The sequence below is a fragment of the Bos grunniens genome, chromosome 8 (genome assembly GCF_055505025.1).
Source record: "Bos grunniens cultivar Pamir isolate PY7600 chromosome 8, Bosgru_T2T1.0, whole genome shotgun sequence".
NCBI classification, from domain to species: Eukaryota; Metazoa; Chordata; class Mammalia; order Artiodactyla; family Bovidae; genus Bos; species Bos grunniens.
This window is the reverse complement of record NC_141172.1, coordinates 28,654,268-28,678,632: the sequence shown is the minus strand read 5'-3', so window position 1 is coordinate 28,678,632 and position 24,365 is coordinate 28,654,268. Positions and strand designations below refer to the sequence as shown.

Genomic DNA, 24,365 nt, shown 5'->3' with positions numbered 1-24,365 from the left:
TCACTTTCAACCAGATTTAAGGTACATGAGAACAAAATATCTTCTTCCAAACAGACAATTATGCTTAAATAAACAAAAAACAACCACTGAACATATTTAATAATAACCTAAATGACAAAGAAATGGGTAGGATATTAATTAGTGTTGACTTCCCTTCAGTTACTGAAAATATAAAATACAACTTAAACTTATTTAGCTATTTAGATTGTGGGCTGGCATTATCAACATTTCCAAAAATTTCTGAGGAGAAATATTTATACCTGTTTATATGTTATAACCTACTTAAGCCAGGTAACTTAATGAAGAGCCTTTCTCTTCATTTTTTTCTTTTATTAACTTCCTTTTGCATAAAGCATCCTTCAATTAATACTTAATAAACTTCATGATTGAACAAAATAATTAAAATAGAAACTGCATATTCACTGAAAATTTCCATGATGCTAATTCCTAACAAAATCAGTTTCTAAGAATCTTGTTTGAATATGATAGTTCTGACTCAGCAAATTTTGAACAGATTCTCAGCTGATGAAAAGTTAATATTAAGTGTATTTAAGCTTCTTTTTGGAAAAGTTAAATATTGTTGGTGTTAGTATGATTCAGAATTCCTAACCAAAATGGATTTTATATTAGGCTTTAAATGTTTAAAATGATAGGTAATAATCTTATTTGAATTTAGGGTTCTGAATCCTCAATTTCTGTCCTGTGAGAGAGTTGGTGTTATGTAATTTAGCTATCAATTACCTTTTAATTAAAATTTTTAAGTGGTACTTAAATATATGCCTTTCATTAACATAAATTTTTTCTGCAAGGTTTCAATAATACCCTAGTGATTTTTCCAATAATTTTTCCTCAAAAAATAGGAGGATACTTCCCCCCACCCCCTGCCCCCGATAGTAACCAAATTTAAAACAGCAGGAGCAAAGTAGTTTAGAAATTTAGTTGAAGTTGTATGTTTGTAGCAACTCTTACATTTGTAACAATATAGACCCTTTGACAGATTTGATTGTATGCATATTCTTACATAAATACACAGATAAAATTTAAATTCTTCAATTTATATGTACCCACAAACATGAAATTAAATTGTTTAGAAAATTAAGGAAAATTTTATATTAAAATAATTATGCCCAGATTTCCAAAAGAAAACAGAAGGTAAGGTAAAGAAGTTAATATTCTCCTTTAAAAAAGCTATGACTGAAGAAATGGGGCTGAATAAGTCCAAACAACTTAAAAAGAAGGCAAGGTCAAGTTTTCACTGCAGATGTTCTTAGGATGACGTTCCCTAAAGGCTCTGGAATGAGAACCTCATTCTAAGTCTAACTCAAATGAGTTCCAGAAAAATAAGGATGGAGACCATCTAGCTTCCTTCAGAAAAATCTGCCTAAGGGGAAACACCTAAGATCTGGATCTTGTCCTAGCCTACAGAGCACTCAGATATTCACGTAGGTAGAATCAGCATTGCCTGTGATTTCAGAATAAGAGTCTGTTTATTCACATGAAGGCGCTCCATTGTTATTAACAGGAGCTTTTGTAAATGCCTGGCAATTAGCTTTGGGAACAAAAGAAAGAAGGTAAGAAAACGTTCTACTTTGCTGGACTCAGCAAATAGGCCCATGTACTAACAGTCTCTTATGATGACAACAGCTCTCAGTTGAACCAGTAAACCATTAAACTGTAAACAGAATAATCAACACAGGCAAATTTATCTTTTCACTTTTTATTTTCCAACCTTACAGGGACCCTCAAGACAGAATATTGAAAGGTGTATTTTATGTTTTTTTAGGTTTCTTCATTTTTCCGGATAGCCCCGGAAAAAGAAAAAGAAATAGATTTTTGGTGTGTGGAGGTGCTTTTGGGGTGGGGTGCTTAAAAATATTAATCCTTGAAAATTCATACTTTCCACTTTCCATACTTTCTAAACTCTTAGATTGATTTTTATTTTATTAATTATCTCCCAGAGAGTAGATAAAATGACTCTGAAGGAAAAGGGTATAGTCTCAGTGAACAAGCAAAATGGTCAAGATAAAATTATGATATAGGTGGAACTTATAAACATATAAAAATGAAAAAGATATTCCAGGTCATCCTGGTACCTTAAAGTCACATCTAATATTACTTCCTGAAGCTTGTGCTTCTTGAATATTTAATTAACATGGTAGAGTTAAGTTAAATGGGTATGCCTAGTTCATGAGCTAAATAAACACTACTGATAAATTGTAAGAACTAGAAAATGAAAGTTTTTTTTATGTTTAAGTGGAGGCTACTTTCACCTGCAAAATTTAAGGTTTCAAGGGAACTTGGAGATCCTATAGTTCAACCTCTTCATTTTCTCTTTCCAAGATAAGAACGCAGGACAGAAGGTTTCAAGGCTTGTCCAAGCCTAGACATGTCCTGCCATGTCAACACTAAAACCACACCTCCTGACTCCTAATCCCTTTCCCACCCACCATACCAGTTTGCTCGTCATTGTTCTTTTCCTACCCTATTTTTCATGTACAGCTCAAAAATTTTTAAGGCTAAAATGTCCATAATTATAAATTTTTATAATTTCCTATTTCCCCCTGATTCTACTTAAAGGTTCTAAAGTTAAAATTTTCAGAAAAGACAATTTTCCCTTTGTGATTGTGTTGACTGAAATTTAAGATTACAGTAAACATAATTTTATTTTTATGCTATCTAGAATAATTTATCTGGATATTAACATTTCATAACCAGTAAGTGAATGAATCAATGAATGATAAAAGCAGACTTTGGAAGGTTTCTTTTTTTTTTTTTTTAAGAACTAGCCAAAAAGCTAAACATTTGCATAGTCATTATTTTGAGTGAAACTTCCTCTAAATGTGTTTCCTTTCCAGCTAGCATATGTGAAAAGTGACCTCTTATCCATTTACATACCTACCCAGAAGTCATGTGATAGGGTTTTACGTCAAGCTGTCAATTATGATAACAGACACAATAAGAACAGCCCAAGTGTTGATAGCCTGCTTCCTGACTTTATTGAAAAGTTTGTTGATAGTCCACTCATGGCCTTTCAATTGCTTGCCTTTAATAAAAGACTACCTTGCCAGAAGTTTTCATATACCTAGCTTTGGCTATGCCATTTGTCAGGACAAATATTATAAAGAGATTTCAATGAATATCTTAGATAAATAAAAAAAAAAAATCCTATAGAGGCATTGTCTTAAAAAGGCCATAAGATAGAACAGAAATTTTCAGCATAACAAGAAGTCCTTTCAAATTCTAGTTTCACAATTAGATCAAGAAAAGTGTTGAAAATATTTTCATAGAAACTAGCCCAGTGATTGAAACTGAAATAAGAGCATCATACAGCCATGCAAGAGATGTAACGTGCGGAAGCCAGGGCACCAAAAAAATCCATGCAACTGAGAAGTAATGGAAGGACTTGAGCTGATTAGGCCACTGACTCATTAATAAGTAGCATTATTAATAAGCTCTAATAATAAGCATATATAATGATATTATAATTTTGAGATATGAAAATAAGCCTTGTATCCTATAAACTAGAGATCACTTGAGTTCGTTGTTTCAGGGAAGGTAAAAGTGACCTTCCATTTGCTCCATCTCAAATCTATATCAAAACTCTTAGTAGCTGGTTCCAATAGTAAACCTTTGTTTCCAAACAAGAAGCTTCTTAGCTACAAACTTTTATTTCTAACCTGCAATAAGGGTTTTTTAAATATGTTGTATTGATGTATGATAGTAAGGATTTAAACTTTTATAATTACCTCACACTCAAGTATAATAGTGACCACCAAATTAACTGATTCTTTTACATTACCAAACTTTCCAGGATAACAAAGAAAAAAGACCTGCAATATAGCAAGCTCATTATGAGGCTGATCAGATTAGAAAGCGGTGCTAATTCAAGGAAGCAGTCTCATACTCACTGTTTATACTAAAATTGTTAGTCTAGATTTATACAAAAATACAATAATTTCTGTATTTTCTAAGCAATACCCAACACTCTGCTATATAATTACCATTTTCCTAGGGAGATGAAACTTGGGAAATGTAGTTTCTTCATTGCCTATCATAATGAATGTGCACAGTGTATTTAGGAAGTATAAGGCAGAAAGGAAACACCACATTTTACTAAACTTCTATGAAGTTAAGCCAGAGAAGAGGTCCCTGACACTTCTGAAAAGGTAAAAAGATATTTTTCAGCAAAGACTAAAGAGTTCAATTTGCCAGAGACCCATGAGTTCTTCAAGCCATGACACCATCTTCCAACAGAAAAGTTAAAGAAAAATGAAGTTCCAATTGAAGTTCTGATTTTAAGATTTCCCCCATGCCAATAGTGAATGCATTAAATAAATCAATCATTCCAAAGAGAATCTGGTTCCAGACCTTGAACAACACTCAAGATTGAGTTAAGAGATAGAGGAAAATTTCAAAGTTCTGATCAGCCTGCATGAGCTAATGATTATAACTAACTAGAGGGCTGTTTTTAATTGAAAATACTCAATTGGTTTAAAGAAATATTTTTGAAATATTCTTTATGACTGTGTGATTTTATTTTTCAGATTCAAATGAGATAACACATTTATAACAGCAGTGAAATTCCTATGTCAGAAGAAACTACTATTTCAAGGCAGTTAGCAACCAGTATTGATCAGTAATAATCATTATAAAAAGGAGCACAGAGATGTATAATTACTAATAACAACTGCATGTTTACCAAGTTAATGGTTATAAAAGCATATGCTTTTAGTATTCAGATCTGCCAAAATGAACATATTACTCTTACCAGTGGAGTACAGGGTTAATTTTAATATTTTCATTCAATTTAAGAAGCCAGTGTCCTTGTACGTTAGAAATAACTACACTGAAAGCTCTGCTTTAGTGTCCTGTGTGGAAAGATTATTTAAAAGATAGTCAAAATTATTCAACAATTTTAAATTTATTGTTAACTCTAATTTATATAGGCTATATTAAAGTTCTTTTCTAAGAAAAAAATAGCACTCAACAATGCACATCAATACTTTTCATAACCTAAAAGGATAAATCTTTATAAAACAGTCGCCAATAAACTGAAGAATGTACCTGGTGACAATATTTATTCTTAAGGGGTCATGTATATTAAAAGCTAAGGGGTATGTTTAAAAGAACTCTCTCAGACTAAAACCATTGCCTTTCTAATTTTGAATTTCTCCTAGCTAATATAAAATGATTGATTACCTTTATTTCATGTACCCCTTGATTTTTCTTTTCATTCATCACTGAGTACTTTAAACCGAATGCATTTAAAACCTGCTGCTAGAAGAGTGGTCTCTTTTAAATCTTTGGAGAGTAATGAAAGGACACAGTAAATCAATCTCATTTCTGCTGTAGGAAAGAGTAACCTTTACTCTGCTGAAGTCATTCAAACCATTTCTGTCCCTCTGTTCCTATACAGTAAACATGAAATTTCATCTCTAGGATTCTTTTAAAATTTGAAAGGATTAAACTAAATGAAATCCTTTAACTAGAGCCTTAGTTTAGTAATATACATGTACAGTAAGATATGCATATATATTCATTTTCTGCTTGTCTTAAATTGTAGCTTATTATGAATTAGCATATCATGCTCTTTCAATTCAAAAAAGTAGCACCAATTCTTTCATTATACAAAGGACAAATTATCTGTTTGTATGGTATTTAAGTTGAACACTGTGTTTTTCATTATGAAACAAATAATTTTTCTTCTAAAGATCAACACACATTATATATTCTATAAATATATATTGCATTTGACCAATCAAATCATATTTATATTGTAAGAGGTCTTCACTTGACATTGTCTACTTAAATAACAAGTGGTGGCCTTTGATGAAAAAAGTTTGTAGTTCTGGAACTCATATATATATTTCAATCTATGTGCTCAGAACTCTATCTACATTCACTAATATTCTCCTGATGCTTATAAAATTTTCTTGATTTATCCTTGGACATGTGAAAGGAGAAGTAACTTTTATATAATCAATTGTTGTGATCATAATTACAAGAGGCTCTAATGATAGTCACAAGTGATAAATTAAAAAATTAAAGCTGCCTTAGGCTAGGACAGGAGGATGGGACGATTTCTTCTAAATACATGAAACTGGTTATCATATTCTAAATGTGTTTGGGGCTAAAGGTTTAAATAATAGAGGCATGATTCTATGAATTAAAAGTTAACTGAAAACTAGAGATGTGTCATAGAGAATACAAATCCCATGATAAGAATATCTCTGAAAATATGTGGAATGATTTGTAAAAGAATAAGTTTCTAAACCTATAAATCCTGCATAGTTTTTTAAAAAACACAAGGAACATATACATTTTTCAAACAGAACCATATTCTAGTAATTATAGCACATTTCATATTATAGCAATTTTAGAGGTGAAAAAAAGCAACATTTCAGAAAATTATGTTGAAAAGCCAATAGCTGGCAAAACCACTAATTATTATTTGGTATTTTCATAACTGTGTACAGATGTTTTTAGTTAGTTCTCACTCTTTTGTTTTGTTTTGCTTTTTTTAAACCTGGCAAAATGTAAAGTATCTTGAATAAGCTATCATCTTTATGATTTTCTCTGAACTCTGCATGTGGTGACCTTTAATATAAGCAGTCTGCCACCTTCGCCTGCAACTGGGCAGGATTTGAAAATTCCACGCGAGGCACAGATATGCATGATTAAACTAGGTGGACAGGTCTAGAACAAAAGAAGCTGACATGAGTACCTGTACAGGCTTGTTACATCTGTAAAAATTCAGATGCACATACAATGTATATTATAAATTAAGAGTAAACTCTTTCTGATTCATTATAGACTATTTTTCCATATGTAATATTTTGCACACTGTTAATTTCAAACTGCTCTGCTATCAAAACTTGAGAGCAGCAAACATATGCATCATAAAATACATTTAAATTTGGAAGTGTTTAGAATTATTTCTGTCATCCTATAACTGGAATCATGGGATGTTTTTATTTGTATGGTCCATGCTTTTGACTATGGCTAATTTGTTTATAAGCTACCATTAATCCTGGCTGTATATTTTCACAGTTTGGATAAACACTTCATTTGCATTAAATTTACAGCATTAATGAGATGTGAAATTTAAAATGCTACTTGAAACATAAATGATGTACGAAAGCAGAACCAAAAAAAGTGTTTTATCACATCTGAAATCAGTAAACTAATTTAAACCTATTAAAATAGGAATGATGCGTTGCCTGAGATTTCAGTTTCATAATTCATCTTCTTGAACCAAAAAAAAACAAAACGAGGAGTAGAACAACTAGAAACATGTAAGTGTTCAAAAACAGGAAAATAAAACACAAACTGTGAATTGTGTTGTATTTCTTCTACTCTAATGGCCTTTTAAATAGTTGGCAATTTTCATCTTGGAAAGCTATAGGCTGTTGGTAAGTTCTCAATAGCCAATAAGATTGAGAAAAATATTCTAGCTGAAACAACTATTTTCATGGATGTTATGGATATATGCTACAGAGAGGGAAAAGGTCTTGAGCCAATTTGAGAAACCCTGCTTAGAGAGACAGGAAACAAAAGATAAATGAGAAAATAGTTTGGAAAATGAAATGATCAGTTTCTTTCTCAGAAGTCCCGTGAGCCCCATTCTAAGTCCAGATCTGAGAGACAGCATGGAGAAAGCACCAATGCGAAAGCGTGGCTACACCATCACACCTGGTGAAACTTGCCCACCTGTTGCTGATGTAGGAAGGATGGGTCTCTTGGGCTTAGTCCCACATATCGATTGGCTTGAGATGTGCCTGAGGCTGTGTAGGCTGATTAAGGAAGAACAAAAACAAAGATAAAAATTGTGAACTATCAAATGAACACCTTGTCCACGTAAAAGAAACCCAGAGAAGTGGGACTTGTAACCAAAAAAAAAAAAAAAAGTGTATCTCTATTTCTCTTCTCTTTTGTGTGAGTGAATACCAAGTGACAGATGATAGTTGACCTCAAGTCTGGTTTATCCTTCTCCACCAAATCTATCCAGGAACCATATCCTATCCTTTGCTGTGGGCATCTCATACAAACTCTAGTTACAGTCTTGCAGGAGTACCAAAGACTGGCTAAGCAGTAGAGTCTTTTCTAGATGTAACTTTTTACTAGATATTGGGTGTCTAGCAACAGAATAATCAATGATGGTCTGTGGTTCTAAATGTAAAATCAGACTGAAAGTCTGTTAGGAAAAAGTGAAAGCTTTAAATGATGGCATTTAAGCAGATGTACTTGATGATGCAGGATGAAAAATGTCTTACTAAAAAGAAAAGTTAATATTATTAACATGAAGGAGAACTTTTATTATATTTGATAGTACATGTTTCTGGAAAAAAAAAATGATTTCTTTTCCAGAAGTACAAAAAGTCAATCTTTTGTGATTGATCCAGGGAGGGAGTTGACAGCCCCTTTTAAACACTTGGCCACCAGGTAGTAAGTGGGTAAGGTGAATACTCCTTAAATTATTATGGTCTCACCTTGCACGTACTTTTCATTGAGGTACTTTTTGATGCAGAGTGAATTTTGCAAAGAAAATGTCTCCCTAGTCCTAAAGACTTTGGCTTCTTTTCACAAGGAAAGGACTGATGCATCTTCCAAGCACTAAGCAACCCCATTGTTCCACGTCAGAATAAACAGGAAAACTAAATTGTCATCATTTATGTTACATTTCTAGGTCTGAAGAAAGCTAAAATATTTGGTTCAAAACCTCCAGATTGATGAGAAATCCAGACAATAATTTTTAAAAGACTTTTTAAAAACCAATATGTTAATTCTGCCATGTTCATTTGATCCAGTGAAGCTTTTTTAAGTCAGCTTTTTAAAACAGTGAAGATGCTCACAATTCACCTTTTATTTATTCCTGAATGAAGTACTCACGCAATGGCAGCCATAAACAGCCAGTGGCCCCCATTCAATCTCCAGATCTCTGGAATTCAATGCACAGCACTAAAGAGCCTCACCTTCACAGAGTGGGCACCAAGTGTGTGTTATTCTTTCTTTTCAACCATGAAAAAGAGGTTTCCTTGGCCTCTGTATTTTCTTTAATTTTATTGACTTATGAATTCAATGGCTAATTTTTCATTATCAGTGGTGCCTGCGGAGTTGCAGCTACAATTTTGTTTATAGGAAAGAAAAACAGCTCACTATATCACTTTTATGAAGGATGGAAAATGGACTGATGAAGCTATCTTTATATAACCAAGATACTCCTTTTGACTATTTTATGATTTTGTAAATCAAATCCGATCCCTTTTTGATCAACCTGTATGTGAGTATAAGAAAGAGTTCATTAACAAACAGGCTGACAGTATTCCCATAAGTGAGCTGTGATCATTTCAGTTTGATTTTTCCTTGAATCTTATCTATGAATGGCAATATAAAAGTAGGTACCAGAAGTTTCTGGAAATTTTAGCTACTTAAATAAAAAATCTTTGTTTTCTACTTGCTTTTATTTAAACTTCTGACTTCGTTTGCTTAAAGATGCCAAGGCATCCACTTTTGAAATTTGGATGTAGTATTTTAGCGACTGTAATGTACATGGCTAACCTGTAGCACTAAAGGATCCTAATCTTCCTTGACTCTCATCCATTTCTGTGCATTCAGGGAAGTATTCACTAGTGTAGGTCCCTCTATCAACAAACCAGTTACTAAGCATTAATGATTATTAATGGGGATTACAAGCTTATCTGGTTTTTATTAGTCTATGGGGCCTCATGAATTTTGAGAAAGAAATGCTGAATTCACTGTACACACCAAGTATTGTCCACTTTTCTTGTAAGGTTCTTGCCAAGTCTTTCAGGGGCCACACACACAAAAAAAGAGCATCTTTCCAATGGCCAATAAAGAAAGAGCCAGTGGCTCTGAATCTCTATAATTTCACACAGAATTTTCAGAACATCGGGATTTTCCTGCTCTAACAATGCAAATAGAAGCTCTGGATTTAAGAAATAAGAATAATCAAAGAGAAGCAAGCTAATTCCTCCTGACTAGAACTTTATCCATTCCACTTTATTACCAGTCTGTGCACATCAACTCCAGTTTTAGAAAGCTGGCAGCTTGGATGATGAAGCCAATTAAAAAGCTTTGCAATAATTTCTTGTGTACTTCTGAGCACTCTGTACAAAGAAGCAAAGGAATTGCTTGGGTTACTGGTATGAGCTACTGCCAATTTAGCTACGGCTAAATCTCTGACATTTCAGATGTTCTGGCCATGCTAAAAAGCATAACGCCCGATGCACCATGATAGAGTAAATAATCAAAAAAAAAAAAAAAAAACAGTTGCAGACAATGAAACTGCAGGTAGTTGACATGTGCCTAAAACTAAGCTTTGAAATGCTTTCTACACTGAATATCGTGTGACTGTTTCTCACAATGACATAACCTACAGTGATGTAAACATGCAATTACCTTACAGAGGCACTGATTCAGTCTGCCTTGTGAAGGGGCTTGATTTCTATAGGAACGCTCCAATAACTAATATTTATCAAATCTCTCTTTGGGTGATATAAAAACCTTGTACACTGTTATGTCATTTAGTGCATTTTCAATGTATATCTTGAACAAGCAGGCGTGACTTACTATTTTTGTTATAGCTATTTACTCAAACAAATAAGCTTCTCCCTTTTCAAATACGGAGTGAAATTTGATAAGAGAGAGCATATGAGAGCCAGGCTACATCATGCCTGCTAGTTCCACATAAATGAGAAATCTCCATCTGGTTGAGTAGCTGGAAAAGTTGCCGTGTTTTCCACCTTGGATCAGATATCCAGTGGTGCCTTCGATGGACATTTCTCATTTCCTACAGAAATACTTACTGGTCGCTGTAGGTGAAGCTGCCTCACCTTCAGTGGATGTAGTGATGGGTTTAGTATCTGTCATGGTCAGGGTCACAGGTCGCACTGCACTGGGATGGGGAGAGGGTGCCAAGACAGGAGTGAAATGGCCAGGCACTTTCCCTACCACTTGACCACTGCTGTTAGGCTACAAAACAAAAACAGAATGCCGGGTGAAGCAATCCAAAAGGCAGTTATCTCGTCCAACAACTCCACCCAGCACACTCGACTGAGTGGACCCTGCGCGCTGTGTGAAACCACCACACAAGCCCTCTCAGATCTGAGTTGAGAGGCTCATCAATGGTTAGTCCTAAGAAGCAGCAGCAGCATTTAAAAGAAAGTCTTCAGCTACAAGGCACTTTATATAGGTTTAGTCATTTCTACAACACCCTGAGAACCAGGCAGAACTGAGCCTTCCATAGAGTAGGACAGAAAACTCAAGTGGAGACTTTGATGCTGAGCCTGAGGCTAAAACAGAAGTCCTTAGTGATTTCCTGGAGAAGGAAATGGCAACCCACTTCAGTATTCTTGGCTGGAAAATTCCACTGACAGAGCAATCTGTCAGGATGCAGTCCATGGGGTCTCAAGAGTCAGACATGACTTGGTGGCTACACCACCAAGCTATATGCTAGCTTGGGCTCATCACTGAGCTAGTAAGAATTAGAAGCAGCGTTTCTCCTTCTTTCCTGCTCTTCATGTGCTACAATGAGTCCATTTTGGCTCTCAGAACACAGTGTTTACCACCATAATGATATCACTGAGACAACAAAGACAAGAATTTCTAGGAGACCAAACACACTGAACTTAACGATTATCATCATTTATAGTCAAGGCCCATTCTTCAGCACACAAAAATTTTAGCCCTTGCTCACACACAGGTGCACTCATACACACACATCAAGCAACTCTGATTCTAGGGTCTCCACTCAACTTGGGATGGTTTACTTATATAAACAGGTAGAAAGATATTTAAAACCTTTAAAATTTCAGGGTCTATATAATGATATAAAGAGCTGAACTAGGTCTGACCATACACGTATAAATAAAAGATTTCCAATGTAAATTAAAATGTGCTGAAGTGAAGCAGAGGGCAGTCAAATATACTCTGATCTTTGAATTCTTACTCTTCTATTGCCAGACCTAGAGAGTTGCATAAAACATTGACTGTTGACATTTGTGCGAGTTAACTGAGAAAATCCCTGGGCAATGATAGAAAAGATAGTATTATCTGCATTTTAGCCCCAGTACAAAAATAGTGTCCATTCTAAGGGCACACTGTTTGAAAGAAATACTGGAATGTATTTTTCTAGACAGAATGCTATTCTTAATTGCATTCATGTTGGAATTCTCCTCTACGTAATGTACATAACAACTTGCTATGAGGGTATTCTCCACAAATATTTAGTTTTCATAATCTGTACCACTTTTAAAGGCAAAGAAAGCAATAAAGCAGAATATTTATCTAAACGCCTGCATATAAATTACAAGTCAATGATTCTTTAAAGAAAAAGATGAACAGCTGAGAACACTTAACTATCAGAACTTAGAGATATGAACTAAATCTTGGTTGGGTGCCTCAGAGGCCACAGGACTTACTCTATAAAGAATGAACTTTTGAATATCCTGACTATTCCTCATGAATAAATTAAGTATTTAACTGAAGTCAGGAAAACTGACCCGATTTTCCCCTCTGTGAAAACCTAGGAAAGAATTATATATTTAGACTAATTTTATTTAAAATATTCCATTAAATAGCATGGCTGTCTCACTCTACCCAGTGCAGCAGCAATGCAATTAATCTCCAAATTGCCGCGGGGAGGACAAGGCTTCTGAGTTGCTCGACTTAACAAGCAAAATCAGGGCAGCCTTGGAGGATACTGGGAAGGAACAGTCAACTGGCAACTTGTTGACTACAGGTCAGCAAGTACTCATTTCCTGCCTGCCCCCCATTTTTAGAGCCAAAAGGGTGAATATCAAGAGTCCTATTTGGAAGTGCAAATGAACTGGTTTTGAGTTGGAATTAAACATCAAAGCAGGTATAATGTTGCTGCAAAAACAACTCCACCATTTATAATAAAAGGCCTACTTTTTTTCCTTTCAAAGTGAAAAAGTAATTTGTTTCTAGAGCAGGTCATCAACTTCTGGTTATGTGATCATTGCCAAAAACTGCTTTGTATATCTCCCCCAAGAAAGAAGAGTGATCTTGCTGTATCATTGGTGGTACATTCGATGGTAAAAAGCCTTTCTCTATATTATCTTCACCAAAACAGTTTGACAGTACCTACCTGAGAGCACAGAACAGAAAAATGACAAAAATTGCTAAGAAAATGCTGCCACCAAATACGATATTACTTTTCCCACCCTGCATGCTTCGTCTACTGGAATTGAACTGACATAAACCAACAAACAGATGTTTCTTTCATTTGAAAAAAAGTAAAAGTGACAAAGGAAGAATTTCCAAGCCAAAGCAGACAACTTTTCTGAAACTCAGGGTCAGAAGAATGGAAGGGTTATTTCTTTTTCAGTTTTCTACTGGTTCAAACAGATGAAGCCACATTATCAAGCTTCTCTTTTAAGGTTGTTAATAGATGAACTTTTATATTGTAGATATGAAAAGAGAGACAACTTATCTGCAGATGAACAGCATTAGGAAAGGATTATCCTACTTAGTACATTGCTCCTATTATACAAAATTCTGAGAGGGATTTTTTTTTTTCAATTGAGATGAGAGTAAGATGCTTCTCAGAAGCTGGGTCTTTACCTTGAAAATATGAAGAAAAACTGAGAACAATATAGGCCGATTATCACCTAATATGCCCCCTTAACTTATAAAGAAAGTGAAATATACGTAAAACAAGCAATGAATAATTAAAGAAATGCAGAACACTAAAGGCCTGATTTTAATTTGCATAATTTTTCCCCTAACAGTGCCTAATTAAGACATCAGTTAAAAAAAAATCCAATGGAACTCTAAGATTTTCCACACTGAATTAACGTTAAGGACTTTTAATGGATGTCTTAATTAGACTTTGTTATTCATGGAAATTCTACACAAATTAAAATCAGACCTTGTGTGCACTGTTCCCAGCTGAATCTAGCAAAATGCTCTATGGAACTGAGACTTCTGCATCTATGCTCTGACAGCAAATTTTATTTCTAAATTGATATACCAAGATCCTGTTTTACTTAATAATAATTATTATAGCCATTAAAAGTGCTATACCATTTGAACATTTTCTTCTGAAACACAAATCATTTAACTTTAAATTCAAAATTCAAGAATGATATACTTAGTATTACTAGTCAATGGAGGAACAAGTACAAGTAATTTAATTTTAACTAACCAAAACAGTGCTGAATATGCTATTAAAAAAAAATTCAGAAGGGACCATTTTGCTCCACTTTAACAATTAACACCAAAGGGATTTTTTTTCCAGATCTTTCTTTTTTAAGTCCCAATTAATATGCACACGCTGTTTGCTGGCATTTTAGTAAATGAAAAGCATTAATGACAGAACACTTACGAAAATCCCTCAGAGCATTAAAAATGGTGGTTGGAAGTAGATAGGAGTCTTGGAGGTAAAATAGCAAAGCCAAATACCAAACCCTAAGATTGAAATTACATTACAGGCTTTGGATATGATGATGATTGATAGGCCAGGTTTGGTACACTGTCTACTTGATAACGAAAAATCCTCTTGTACCAAATCCCCATGATGCGACCTCTCCATAGGAGAAATCATATATTGAGGAAGTGAAGAAGGCACAGAGCTATGCCATTTATACAAAGAATCCTTAAAGCCACTGCATACTGTTTACCATTAAAAAAAAATAAAAGACACTTCTGGTAATGTCACTCATTATGAAACACAGTCATGTCTGTGCAAAGAATATTCAGGTAGTCATCAAACACTGAAAATGTTTACATTACCAAAGCTTATTTTAATACCTAATAGTTGGTCTATAAATACAACTGTAAGGTCTTTTGCCTGTGTTTATTTTAGCTCATACTTCGCTCCTGCCTGAAATGAGCACTCTGTGTCAAACCAGGTATTTCAGAGGTGTGAACTCCAGCTCAGGACATTTTTGTCAATGGACTTTCGGCCTTAATTTTCTCTTTATCCAATGGAAATCCTAAAACATCAGACCAAGAACATCTTCACAAATGTTCCCCTTTGGGGCAACAAACTTCCTACCTGTCATTCAGCCACCTTTCAATAAAAACCTAGTGAGTCACCAAGAAACTTTCTGAAGATGGATTTCAAAAGCTTGCTGTTCTGCCAGACACACTGTCTGAGTAAGCTTCGTGGCCTAGGGTTAGACCTGTGCCATCGCCCTTAGGCTCTACTAATACGTTCTCTCTCATTTTTACCTGGCTGGTTTGCGGACTGGATGGATCATAAGAAGGTACATAGTTCTTCAGAGTATCCTGAGGATTCAGGTGGGGAGGATATCTGATTGTTGGATGAGAGAAGTAGCTCGATGGGGCTGGCGGAAGAATAGCTTGTGTTGGAAATGGCAGCGGTGAGGGCGGAGGTGGAGTCCGAGTTGAGATGACTGTAAGAGACAGAAAAGGTGAGAGTAACTTGTCAGCTATTGTCCTTACAGCTCCAACTCGACCTGCAGAACCCCAGGAAACTAAACAACCAACTGCTCCTCATTTTTTTTTCTGATTTGACCAAACTCTCTTAAAATAAGCTAGTCTTTTATTTGTATTCTCCATGCCTGGACTGCTAAGTACACACAGACATAACGTCCAGTCTAGGAAATGAACAATCTCACTTTCTAGATCCATGAATGGTTTTAAAAAAAGAAGTTTCTCTTTTATGAAAGTGGAAGTGTTAGTCTCTCAGTCGCGTCTGACTCTTTCAGACCCCACTGACTGTAGCCTGCCAGGCTCCTCTGTCCATGGAATTCTCCAGGCAAGATTCTCTTTTATAGGTTAAACTAATACTTCATAAAACATTTCTCTAAGCAAAGTTATCTCCCACCAGAACACATTTTTTGATTAAAAAGTCTTTGCGTCCTAAGTCGAGATTAAGTCATAGCAGTAATTAGAGGTCATGAGACCCACACATTTTCTACCAAAATTTAAAACAGAAGTGTGCTTCAATTTTAAATAAATATTTTCCACTATTTAGAAAGGAAGCCAATAATTAGTAAATAATAATGTCCCAAACAGTTACCCGATCATTGTATAAATGCTTATGAATATTTGAATGGAAACCTGGAAACTCTTTTTTTTTTTTTTTATGAAAAAGTTCCTTTTAAAACCAAAAGAGTCTAGTTTCTTACTCTCAGAAATGCAAACTTTCATATAGGCATATTAACTTACCCATAAATCACATATTTTATAAAGAGAAATTATGTACAAAACATATGTAATGTGGATAATGTTTAATATTACTATAATTTTTCAACATTAGATCATAATTTATTATTCAGTTTTCGAAATATAATTGTTAAGTTTAAAAATGGGTAAAGAATGTAACTGCATAATCATTATCTCCTCAATGTTGAATTTGTACTTTATATATAAGTACATTTGAAGAGTATCAATCAGTATATGCACAGAGTTGGACACGACTGAAGCAACTCGGCATGCATGCATGCACTGGAGATGGAAATGGCAACCCACTCCAGTATTCTTGCCTGGAGAATCTCAGGGACAGAGGAGCCTGGTGGGCTGCCATCTATGGGGTCGTGCAGAGCCAGACATGACTGGAGCGACTTAGCGGCAGCAGCAAGTGCTTTAAGACCTAGTTTGGTCCCACTTCCTTGGCCTCATCTCTCCCTGTGCAGAGCACATTTTGGTATTGTGTATTCCTCAATATACAGCAGTTCCTTGCTGCAATGACCTCCAATTTGTTTATACTCGCTGTCTGCTCTGCCTGAAATGTCCGTCTCCCTAGCTTGTTCCCTTTTGTTGTGAACCTACCTCTTCCAGGCATCTATCCTCCATGTATTCAATCCTGTTTGTGTTCAATGCCTAGCTGATGTTGTGGTCTCTCTCTCTCCCCACTATACCATTACTCGTTAAGGAGAGGAAATGTTGCTCCGGACAAGGGTGCTACATGTCCTAATACATTACATACTGAACATACCATACATAGGGTAAAAGACAAAGGTGGAGGGCTTGTCTGGATCTTCCAGGGTTTATTACGTAAAAATGTACTGTTGAACTTTTTCCAAATGTTAGAAATATAAATACTTTAATCAGACATCATAAGGGGTGATCTGACTTCGAAGTTCATTTTGCCCCACTCAACATTACAAATGTATGAAATAGTTACTGATTTTTTTCACTTATCTTAGCAGTCCAATAAATAAATGTAAAAAAAAATTATATACCAATTTGACTTGTATAGTCTTCTCTTAATTTTATAATTGTCTTAATGATAGCATTGAAGGCTATGCATTTTTTAAGTACAGTGACAATACCTATCAATATATATTTATAGACCAAACTTAAGAATTTTATTATAAACAGTTGTTATATCCCTTGAATAAAGGTTTAAAACCTAGATTCATTTCTTTGAAGAATAAGGAGTTGCCACCCTGGTGGCTAAGATGGTAAAGCGTCTGTCTACAGTCTATCTACAGTACGGGAGACCCGGGTTCAAGCCCTGGGTTGGGAAGATCCCCTGGAGAAGGAAATGGCAATCCACACCAGGACTATTGCCTGGAAAATCCCATGGACAGAGGAGCCTGGCAGACTACAGTCCATGGGGTCACAAAGAGTCGGACACGCCTGAGAGACTTCACTTCACTATATATTTAAAGAAATAAGAGTATCACTATAAACATATTATTTTGTATATAAAAAAATTTTCTTCATCTTAAAGTCAGCCTACTCCTCTCTTGGGTTTAAGAGCAATAGGAAGAAGTATGCAATATCGCTTATGAATTAGATCTCATTTTTAATTTTGAAAGAGCATTTGATGTGAATCATTCTTCAAAGTATAAATGTGAAATACTGGATTCTTCTTCCTATTTAAATTATGATATTAAACATAATATCAAGTGTACTAGCCCACAGGAAGGATTTATATATATAAAGTAATCGTCAAAATCTCTCTTATTTTCTGATTAATTTTGCTCCCAAACAAGTAGTTAAAATATTGATTTCTATAGAGAAAATCTATGGAAATAGAATCTATACATCAATGCTGCTAGAAATATTTTAGACTCAGCTGTATCCTTGAAATTCCATCTTTCTCTTAGTAAAATATATAGAATTAGGACCAATGTGGAAGCTACTGTTAAGATAACTATATATTTGCTTATTTCTTATGATTATAGTCTTGATCCATCCCCAAGACTTTGGACTCTGCAAACAGGAGGGAGGTTTCTCGTCTACGCTTGAAACTCCTCACCACTGTGTGCAACTCCAGGTATTCCGGGATGGTGGTGCTGGGGGAAAGTGCTCAGTCTTGGGGAGGAATCTTGTGGAGATGTAGAGCTGAACAATGGCTTTTCGGGCTTCTTCATAGTAGTCGGAGAAGACATATCTGCAGAGAAAGAGAGGAAAGTCCAAGCTTTATGACATTCTCAAGCTACAAGTTTCATGCCAACCTAGTAAGAGATCTCATTTGCCAATGTCTTGTGATTTTTGTATGTCTGGCTCTTTTACAAAATACATTCTGAGTCAAAGACCCAGCTACGTTGGAGTTTTAAAATATCTGTCAGAAACAATCTCCACTGAAGCTAACACAAAGCTTCATTAAAAGTATCATCAGAATTATTCCAACTACTAAATGAATCTTGAACTTAGCATCCCCTGGTCCTTTGGTTCATATCTAGGTCTTTTCTAACCTCAGCATTTCATTTATAAGTGTATTCAATTCAGGGGTTTGTCTTTTGATTGACTGACTGTGTAGGGAAGAAAATAGAAGAAAACCTGGTGCAAAAGTGAAAAATAACCTTTGTGTATGCTGTTAAGTGTATCAGTAATTTAAAAATTTTTATGAAAAACTAAATCAACCCTGAATATTCACTGGAAGGACTGATGCTGGGGTAAGAGGAGAAGGGGGCGACAGAAGATGAGATGGTTAGATGTCATCACAATGAACATGAGTTTGAGCAAATTCAGGTAAGTAGTGAAGGACAGGGAGCCTGGCGTGCCGAAGTTCAGGAGGTTGCAAAGAGTTGAACACGACTTAGCAACTAAAGAACAATAACATTTTATTTGTCTAGCAAAAAAGACATTCCCTAATTTTCTCATTCTGGAGATATTTACAGAGTTCTTCTATGTGCTAGCTGAAGGGAAGATGTTACAAAAAATTAAAAAGCAATGGCTGCTGTAGGGATATTTACTCTTAGTGAAGAGAAAAATGATAAGAAGAAAATGCTTGCCAACATCAAGAAGGAGGAAGTACGCTGACAGCAGAGGTACTGTGGTGTCGGATGCTACTTCTCCAGCCTCACTATACAGAGGCATTGATCACCTCAGCTTCCTCAGGTTAAGGAAGTGGTGCCGTGTTTAAAACATGGATGCGGGCGACATTTCCAGAAGAGGAAATGTTCTGAAGATGGGAGGCATAACATATGTAAGTAGTACATGTAGTCTGTACTTCAACAAGTACAAAAATGAGGGAGAAAGCGGACAGCTGGCAGGACCTGCACAGTGAGTGGTCACGGACTTCACGTGTAAATGTCTAAACATTTACTCTGATAAGAAAACACTGCTGATGAGCAAAATAGGACCGCATTTGCTGTGTAGAGCAATCCCCCTAGGAACTCCAGGGAAGGTGAATTAGTCGAAATAAAAGGCAGCCATCCTGGATATTACTTGAGAGGGTTAATTAATATAGTCATTCCATAGATATTTACTGAAGGTCTAATACAGGCCAACACTGTGCTAGTTGCTGGGGACATGATGTGACCTAGACTTGGCTTCAGCCTCTGTAAAACTTGATACCTAGAGAGGGAATATAGACAAGTTAAGAAGGAATCATAAAACAATGTAAAAAGCGCTGTGACAGAAGTCAGGGCTTTATTCATTCATTCATCCCACAAACATTGTATACTGCCAAAATATTGAGACTTGGAAGAACAGTACAGACAGAGCTAATGTAATAATAGATACTTCAACAGAACTGACCCAATTTAATGAATAACTAGTTTAGAAGGTCATTGTCTTGGGTGACTGTGAGGTTGTACCATGCAGCTAGTTTGAATGGGGGATTCAGGAGGAAACCCCAGTTGGCAAGGATATGTACCCCTTTTCTCAACATCTTAAGTAATGTTGATTTTTATAGAGGTTTATAAATGTAGAGTGAAATATTCCAAACATCATATGAGCTAGTAAGTTTAGATTTCCATTATCAAAAACTTTAAATATATATGAGGTAGACAGAATAGTAATTCTCTGGTACTCATCACCCAACTTCTTTGACTATTCAATTATTTCATTTTTATCCCATCTATACTCGCTCCCCCTGTCTTACTTTGAAGCAAATCTCAGGCATCATATAATTCCACCTATAAATATTTCAGTTTGTATCTCTAAAAAATGAGAAAATTTTGTTTTAAAAAAACCCAAGACTTTATCACACATAAAATATATTTACATGTTGCATTTTTAATTAGTAACTTTTTGACATGAGAAAAAATTCATGGTGCTACTGATACAAGAAACTAGTTATCATTGTTTCACCATTTAAAAAATTACCTAAATTCTGGGAAAGGCATCTGATAAAATTAAATATATGCTTTCAGTTCACTGGCATGTAAAGAATAGATATGCTACTGTAACCATAGCAGATATCACAGTCTATGAAAAAATGACAGGAGTATTTGTAGCCTTAAGCTACAATTTGTGACTAACTGGTTGTCACTAATCTATGAGAACTTTGATGAGTCAGTGTACCATTTCCTTACACTATCTCTCTCAAAAAGGAAAGACACATTTTACTAATGAAACCACAAAATTAATACTATTACCAAAAAGAGATAAATTTTAAAACTATTTAAAAAATAGACAAAGGAAGTTCATTTCAGCTAAGTTACCTTGAAAAATGCCAAAAATAATAGTTGATTTCACTTAAGAGTTATGTGATTTTGAAAGGCAACACCACAAATATACGTTTTGGCCTGCTGTAAGTTAATCACAAACATACAGATTATTATAGGTAGAAAGAACTGCTTTTTCCATCCCTCACTTGATAGGTGATGTAATAAGTTTCCATTCCAAATTCTTAATTTAAAATTAACTCTTAGAAAAAGAAACGTAAGTTTCTGTTGACAGTTTACATTGTGCTTCAATATAAATTTTGAATAAAATTAACCTGAGTAAATGAGTTTCTAAAGACTCCATACTACAAGCAATAAACCATGTACTGTACATCATTTAAAAGCAGTTAAATATGACCATAGTTTGGGAAGCAGAATAGAGTGTCATTCTGGTTATGTCATTTCCGGAGAAGATCAACCAAGGCTATTGCAACTACTATAACTATTTTGGGATTTTCATTAAACCCATGTGAATTTATGTGAGCCTCTTTTCATAAAGGGCCCATAAATCAGAGGTGTTTGTACAGAGAAGTTCAACAATATAGGTGATTATGTAATTTTTGAGAAATGAAGGCTTTGCAATTTCTTAGTCAAAATGATACACTTGCTTTACTGGGTAATTATTATAGATCCATTTATTTTACTAGTTTTCTTTAGGCATATACTGAATAATGATACCTTCATGTTCAAAATACACAGAGGAATTATAGAGGCCAGCACTACAGAAATAATAAAATTCGCTCTTCAAATTGTAAAAGGGACCACAAACTGCCATCTTTTTTAAACAACAAAATTACCTTAAGGAAAAATAAGAATGTGAAGGTCCACTGTCTCTACTGAAACAATTTTTTTTTAGAAACAGATAAAGACTGGTAGTATTAGAAAATAGCCTTAACTGCCTTTGTTTTGCCACTATGAGATCAATTGGGCTCATTAATCATCTCACACGCTAGTAAAGTAATGCTCAAAATTCTCTAAGCCAGGCTTCAGCAATACGTGAACCGTGAACTTCCAGATGTTCAAGCTGGTTTTAGAAAAGGCAGAGGAACCAGAGATGAAACTGCCAACATCCGCTGGATCACTGAAAAAGCAAAAGAGTTTCAGAAAAACATCTATTTCTGCTTTATTGACTATGCCAAAGCCTCTGACTGTGTGGATCACAGTAAACTGTGGAAAATTCTGAAAGAGATGGGAATCCCAGACCACCTGACCTGCCTCTTGAGAAACCTATATGCAGATCAGGAAACAACAGTTAGAACTGGACATGGAACAACAGACTGGTTCCAAATAGGAAAAGGAGTACGCCAAGGCTGTATATTGTCACCCTGCTTGTTTAACTTATATGTAGAGTACATCATGAGAAACGCTGGGCTGGAAGAAGCACAAGATGGAATCAAGATTGCCAGGAGGAATATCAATAACCTCAGATGCAGATGACACCACCCTTATAGCAGAAAGTGAAGAGGAACTAAAAAGCCTCTTGATGAAAGTGAAAGTGGAGAGTGAAAAAGTTGGCTTAAAGCTTAACATTCAGAAAACTAAGATCATGGCATCTGGTCATGGCATCATCACTTCATGGGAAATAGATGGGGAAACAGTGGAAACAGTGTCAGACTTTATTTTTTGGGGGCTCCAAAGTCACTGCAGATGGTGACTGTAGCCATGAAATTAAAAGACGCTTACTCCTTGGAAGGAAAGTTATGACCAACCTAGATAGCATATGAAAAAGCAGAGACATTACTTTGCCAACAAAGGTCCGTCTAGTCAAGGCTATGGTTTTTCCAGGGGTCATGTATGGATGTGAGAGTTGGACTGTGAAGAAAGCTGAGCACCGAAGAATTGATGGTTTTGAACTCTGGTGTTGGAGAAGACTCTTGAGGGTCCCCTGGACTGCAAGGAGATCCAACCAGTCCATCCTAAAGGAGACCAGTCCTGGGTATTCATTGGAAGGACTGATGAAACTCCAGTACTTTGGCCACTTCATGCGAAGAGTTGACTCATTGGAAAAGACTCTGATGCTGGGAAGGATGGGGGGCAGGAGGAGAAGGGGACGACAGAGGATGAGATGGCTGGATGGCATCACCGACTTGATGGACATGAGTTTGAGTGAACTCCGGGAGTTGGTGATGGACAGCAAGGCCTGGTGTGCCACAATTTATGGGGTCGCAAAGAGTCAGACACAACTGAGCGACTTAACTGAACTGAACTGAGTCAATAAAAATATATTGGTGTACAGCATGTAGAATGCACTATACTTAAGGTGACATAAAATGAGCCCCCCCTATTTTACAAAGGAGAAAAAAACCTCTCTGGCCTGAAGAGAGAATAAAAATAAAGGTCAATTATCTGGGAGAAGTAGAGTCACTAGCTATTACATTTTAAGCATGAATCAAACTCAGATTATTTTAATTTTATTTTAATGTCTGCAGTCCGACAGACCTCATGCCAAACTGAAAAATGATATCATTTCCATGTTTAGTGCTCTCATATTCTACAGAAAAAAAAATGTTTGAGGAATAGATACATAGGAAAGATGTTCTTAAGTGACCTTTCTGTGGAGAAAAACAAATGTCAAGCTTTTCACAATCTAATGTCCCTCAAGCAGGAAGAATCATACATAAAAAGATTATGTTGAAAATAAAGTGAATAATAATAAAACTGAATAATATGTAAATATGTAATAAGTTGAATAACAATACATACATATTAATGCATATGTTGAATAATACATGAAATAAAGAAGTTGAAGAGAAAGCAAGATGATAAAAAAAGTTTATCGGTTTTTCTTCTGGTGAGAAGGAGGCTGGAGCTGCTGGTAGCAGATGCAAGGGAAGCAAAGGACTATGAAGGCTTGAAACCAGACAAAGAAATTTAAATGTGATCTGGAAAGCAGCACTATAGAAATGAATTGATTTCAGAAGGGAAATCTTTCCAAAACTCTTATTTTTTTCTCTTCCACAATTTGGCCCATTTGATTGGTATTGGGTTAAACAAGAATTTCCTTTCTATACTCATTCTTAAATATTCCTCATTGTGGTTCTTTATAAAAAGAGTAGTTGGAATCATCTTCTTCAAATGGTATCTTCTTCATTTTAAGATCTAGCATGGTACCACATTTTTACATAAATATTTCCTTATCATTCTATTAAACTTTAGCTAGGCTACTTTGTTTATGGTGTCTTGGAAGTGAAAAAGGCCACGGGGGATGTATTTCTAACTCAGCGCCTTTCCTAGCATATGATAGTCCCTCAGGCTAGGAAATTAGGTCGTTCTGTCTTCTTATGCCATTTACAGAACAATATTTTATCCACTGAACCAACTTGACTTATTTTCTTTTTAAGTAATCCCTCCTAAAGAACTTTGGAGGTCTAGATTTCCTAATGATCTTTTGATTGTTTCTTATATTACTTGATCATTATTTCATTATTATTTTGTTATTGTTATTATATTATTATTTTGTACTTGTTACATCCATAGCATGCATCTGTATGCATCTCTGTGTGTGTA

At 35.3% G+C, this 24,365-nt stretch overlaps 1 protein-coding gene across 38 annotated transcripts in view; it reads right to left on the bottom strand.

Annotated features, from left to right (window-relative positions):
• The window catches only part of NFIB (nuclear factor I B), a 482,616-nt gene that overhangs the window by 19,214 nt on the left and 439,037 nt on the right, over nucleotides 1-24,365 (bottom strand). For 6 of the 38 annotated variants that reach the window (XM_086415079.1, XM_086415085.1, XM_086415082.1 and 3 more), the window contains 4 exons: nucleotides 18,221-18,355; nucleotides 15,217-15,401; nucleotides 10,827-10,992; nucleotides 7,711-7,793 (listed from right to left, as the gene is read on the bottom strand). In XM_086415079.1, coding sequence (XP_086271205.1) covers nucleotides 7,711-7,793; nucleotides 10,827-10,992; nucleotides 15,217-15,401; nucleotides 18,221-18,355 — 569 coding nt within the window. Of the gene's footprint in view, nucleotides 1-4,768; nucleotides 4,869-7,710; nucleotides 7,794-10,826; nucleotides 10,993-15,216; nucleotides 15,402-18,220; nucleotides 18,356-24,365 lie in introns of all 38 variants that reach the window. The other 32 variants (XM_086415081.1, XM_086415087.1, XM_086415084.1 and 29 more) reach the window with 13 other exon arrangements.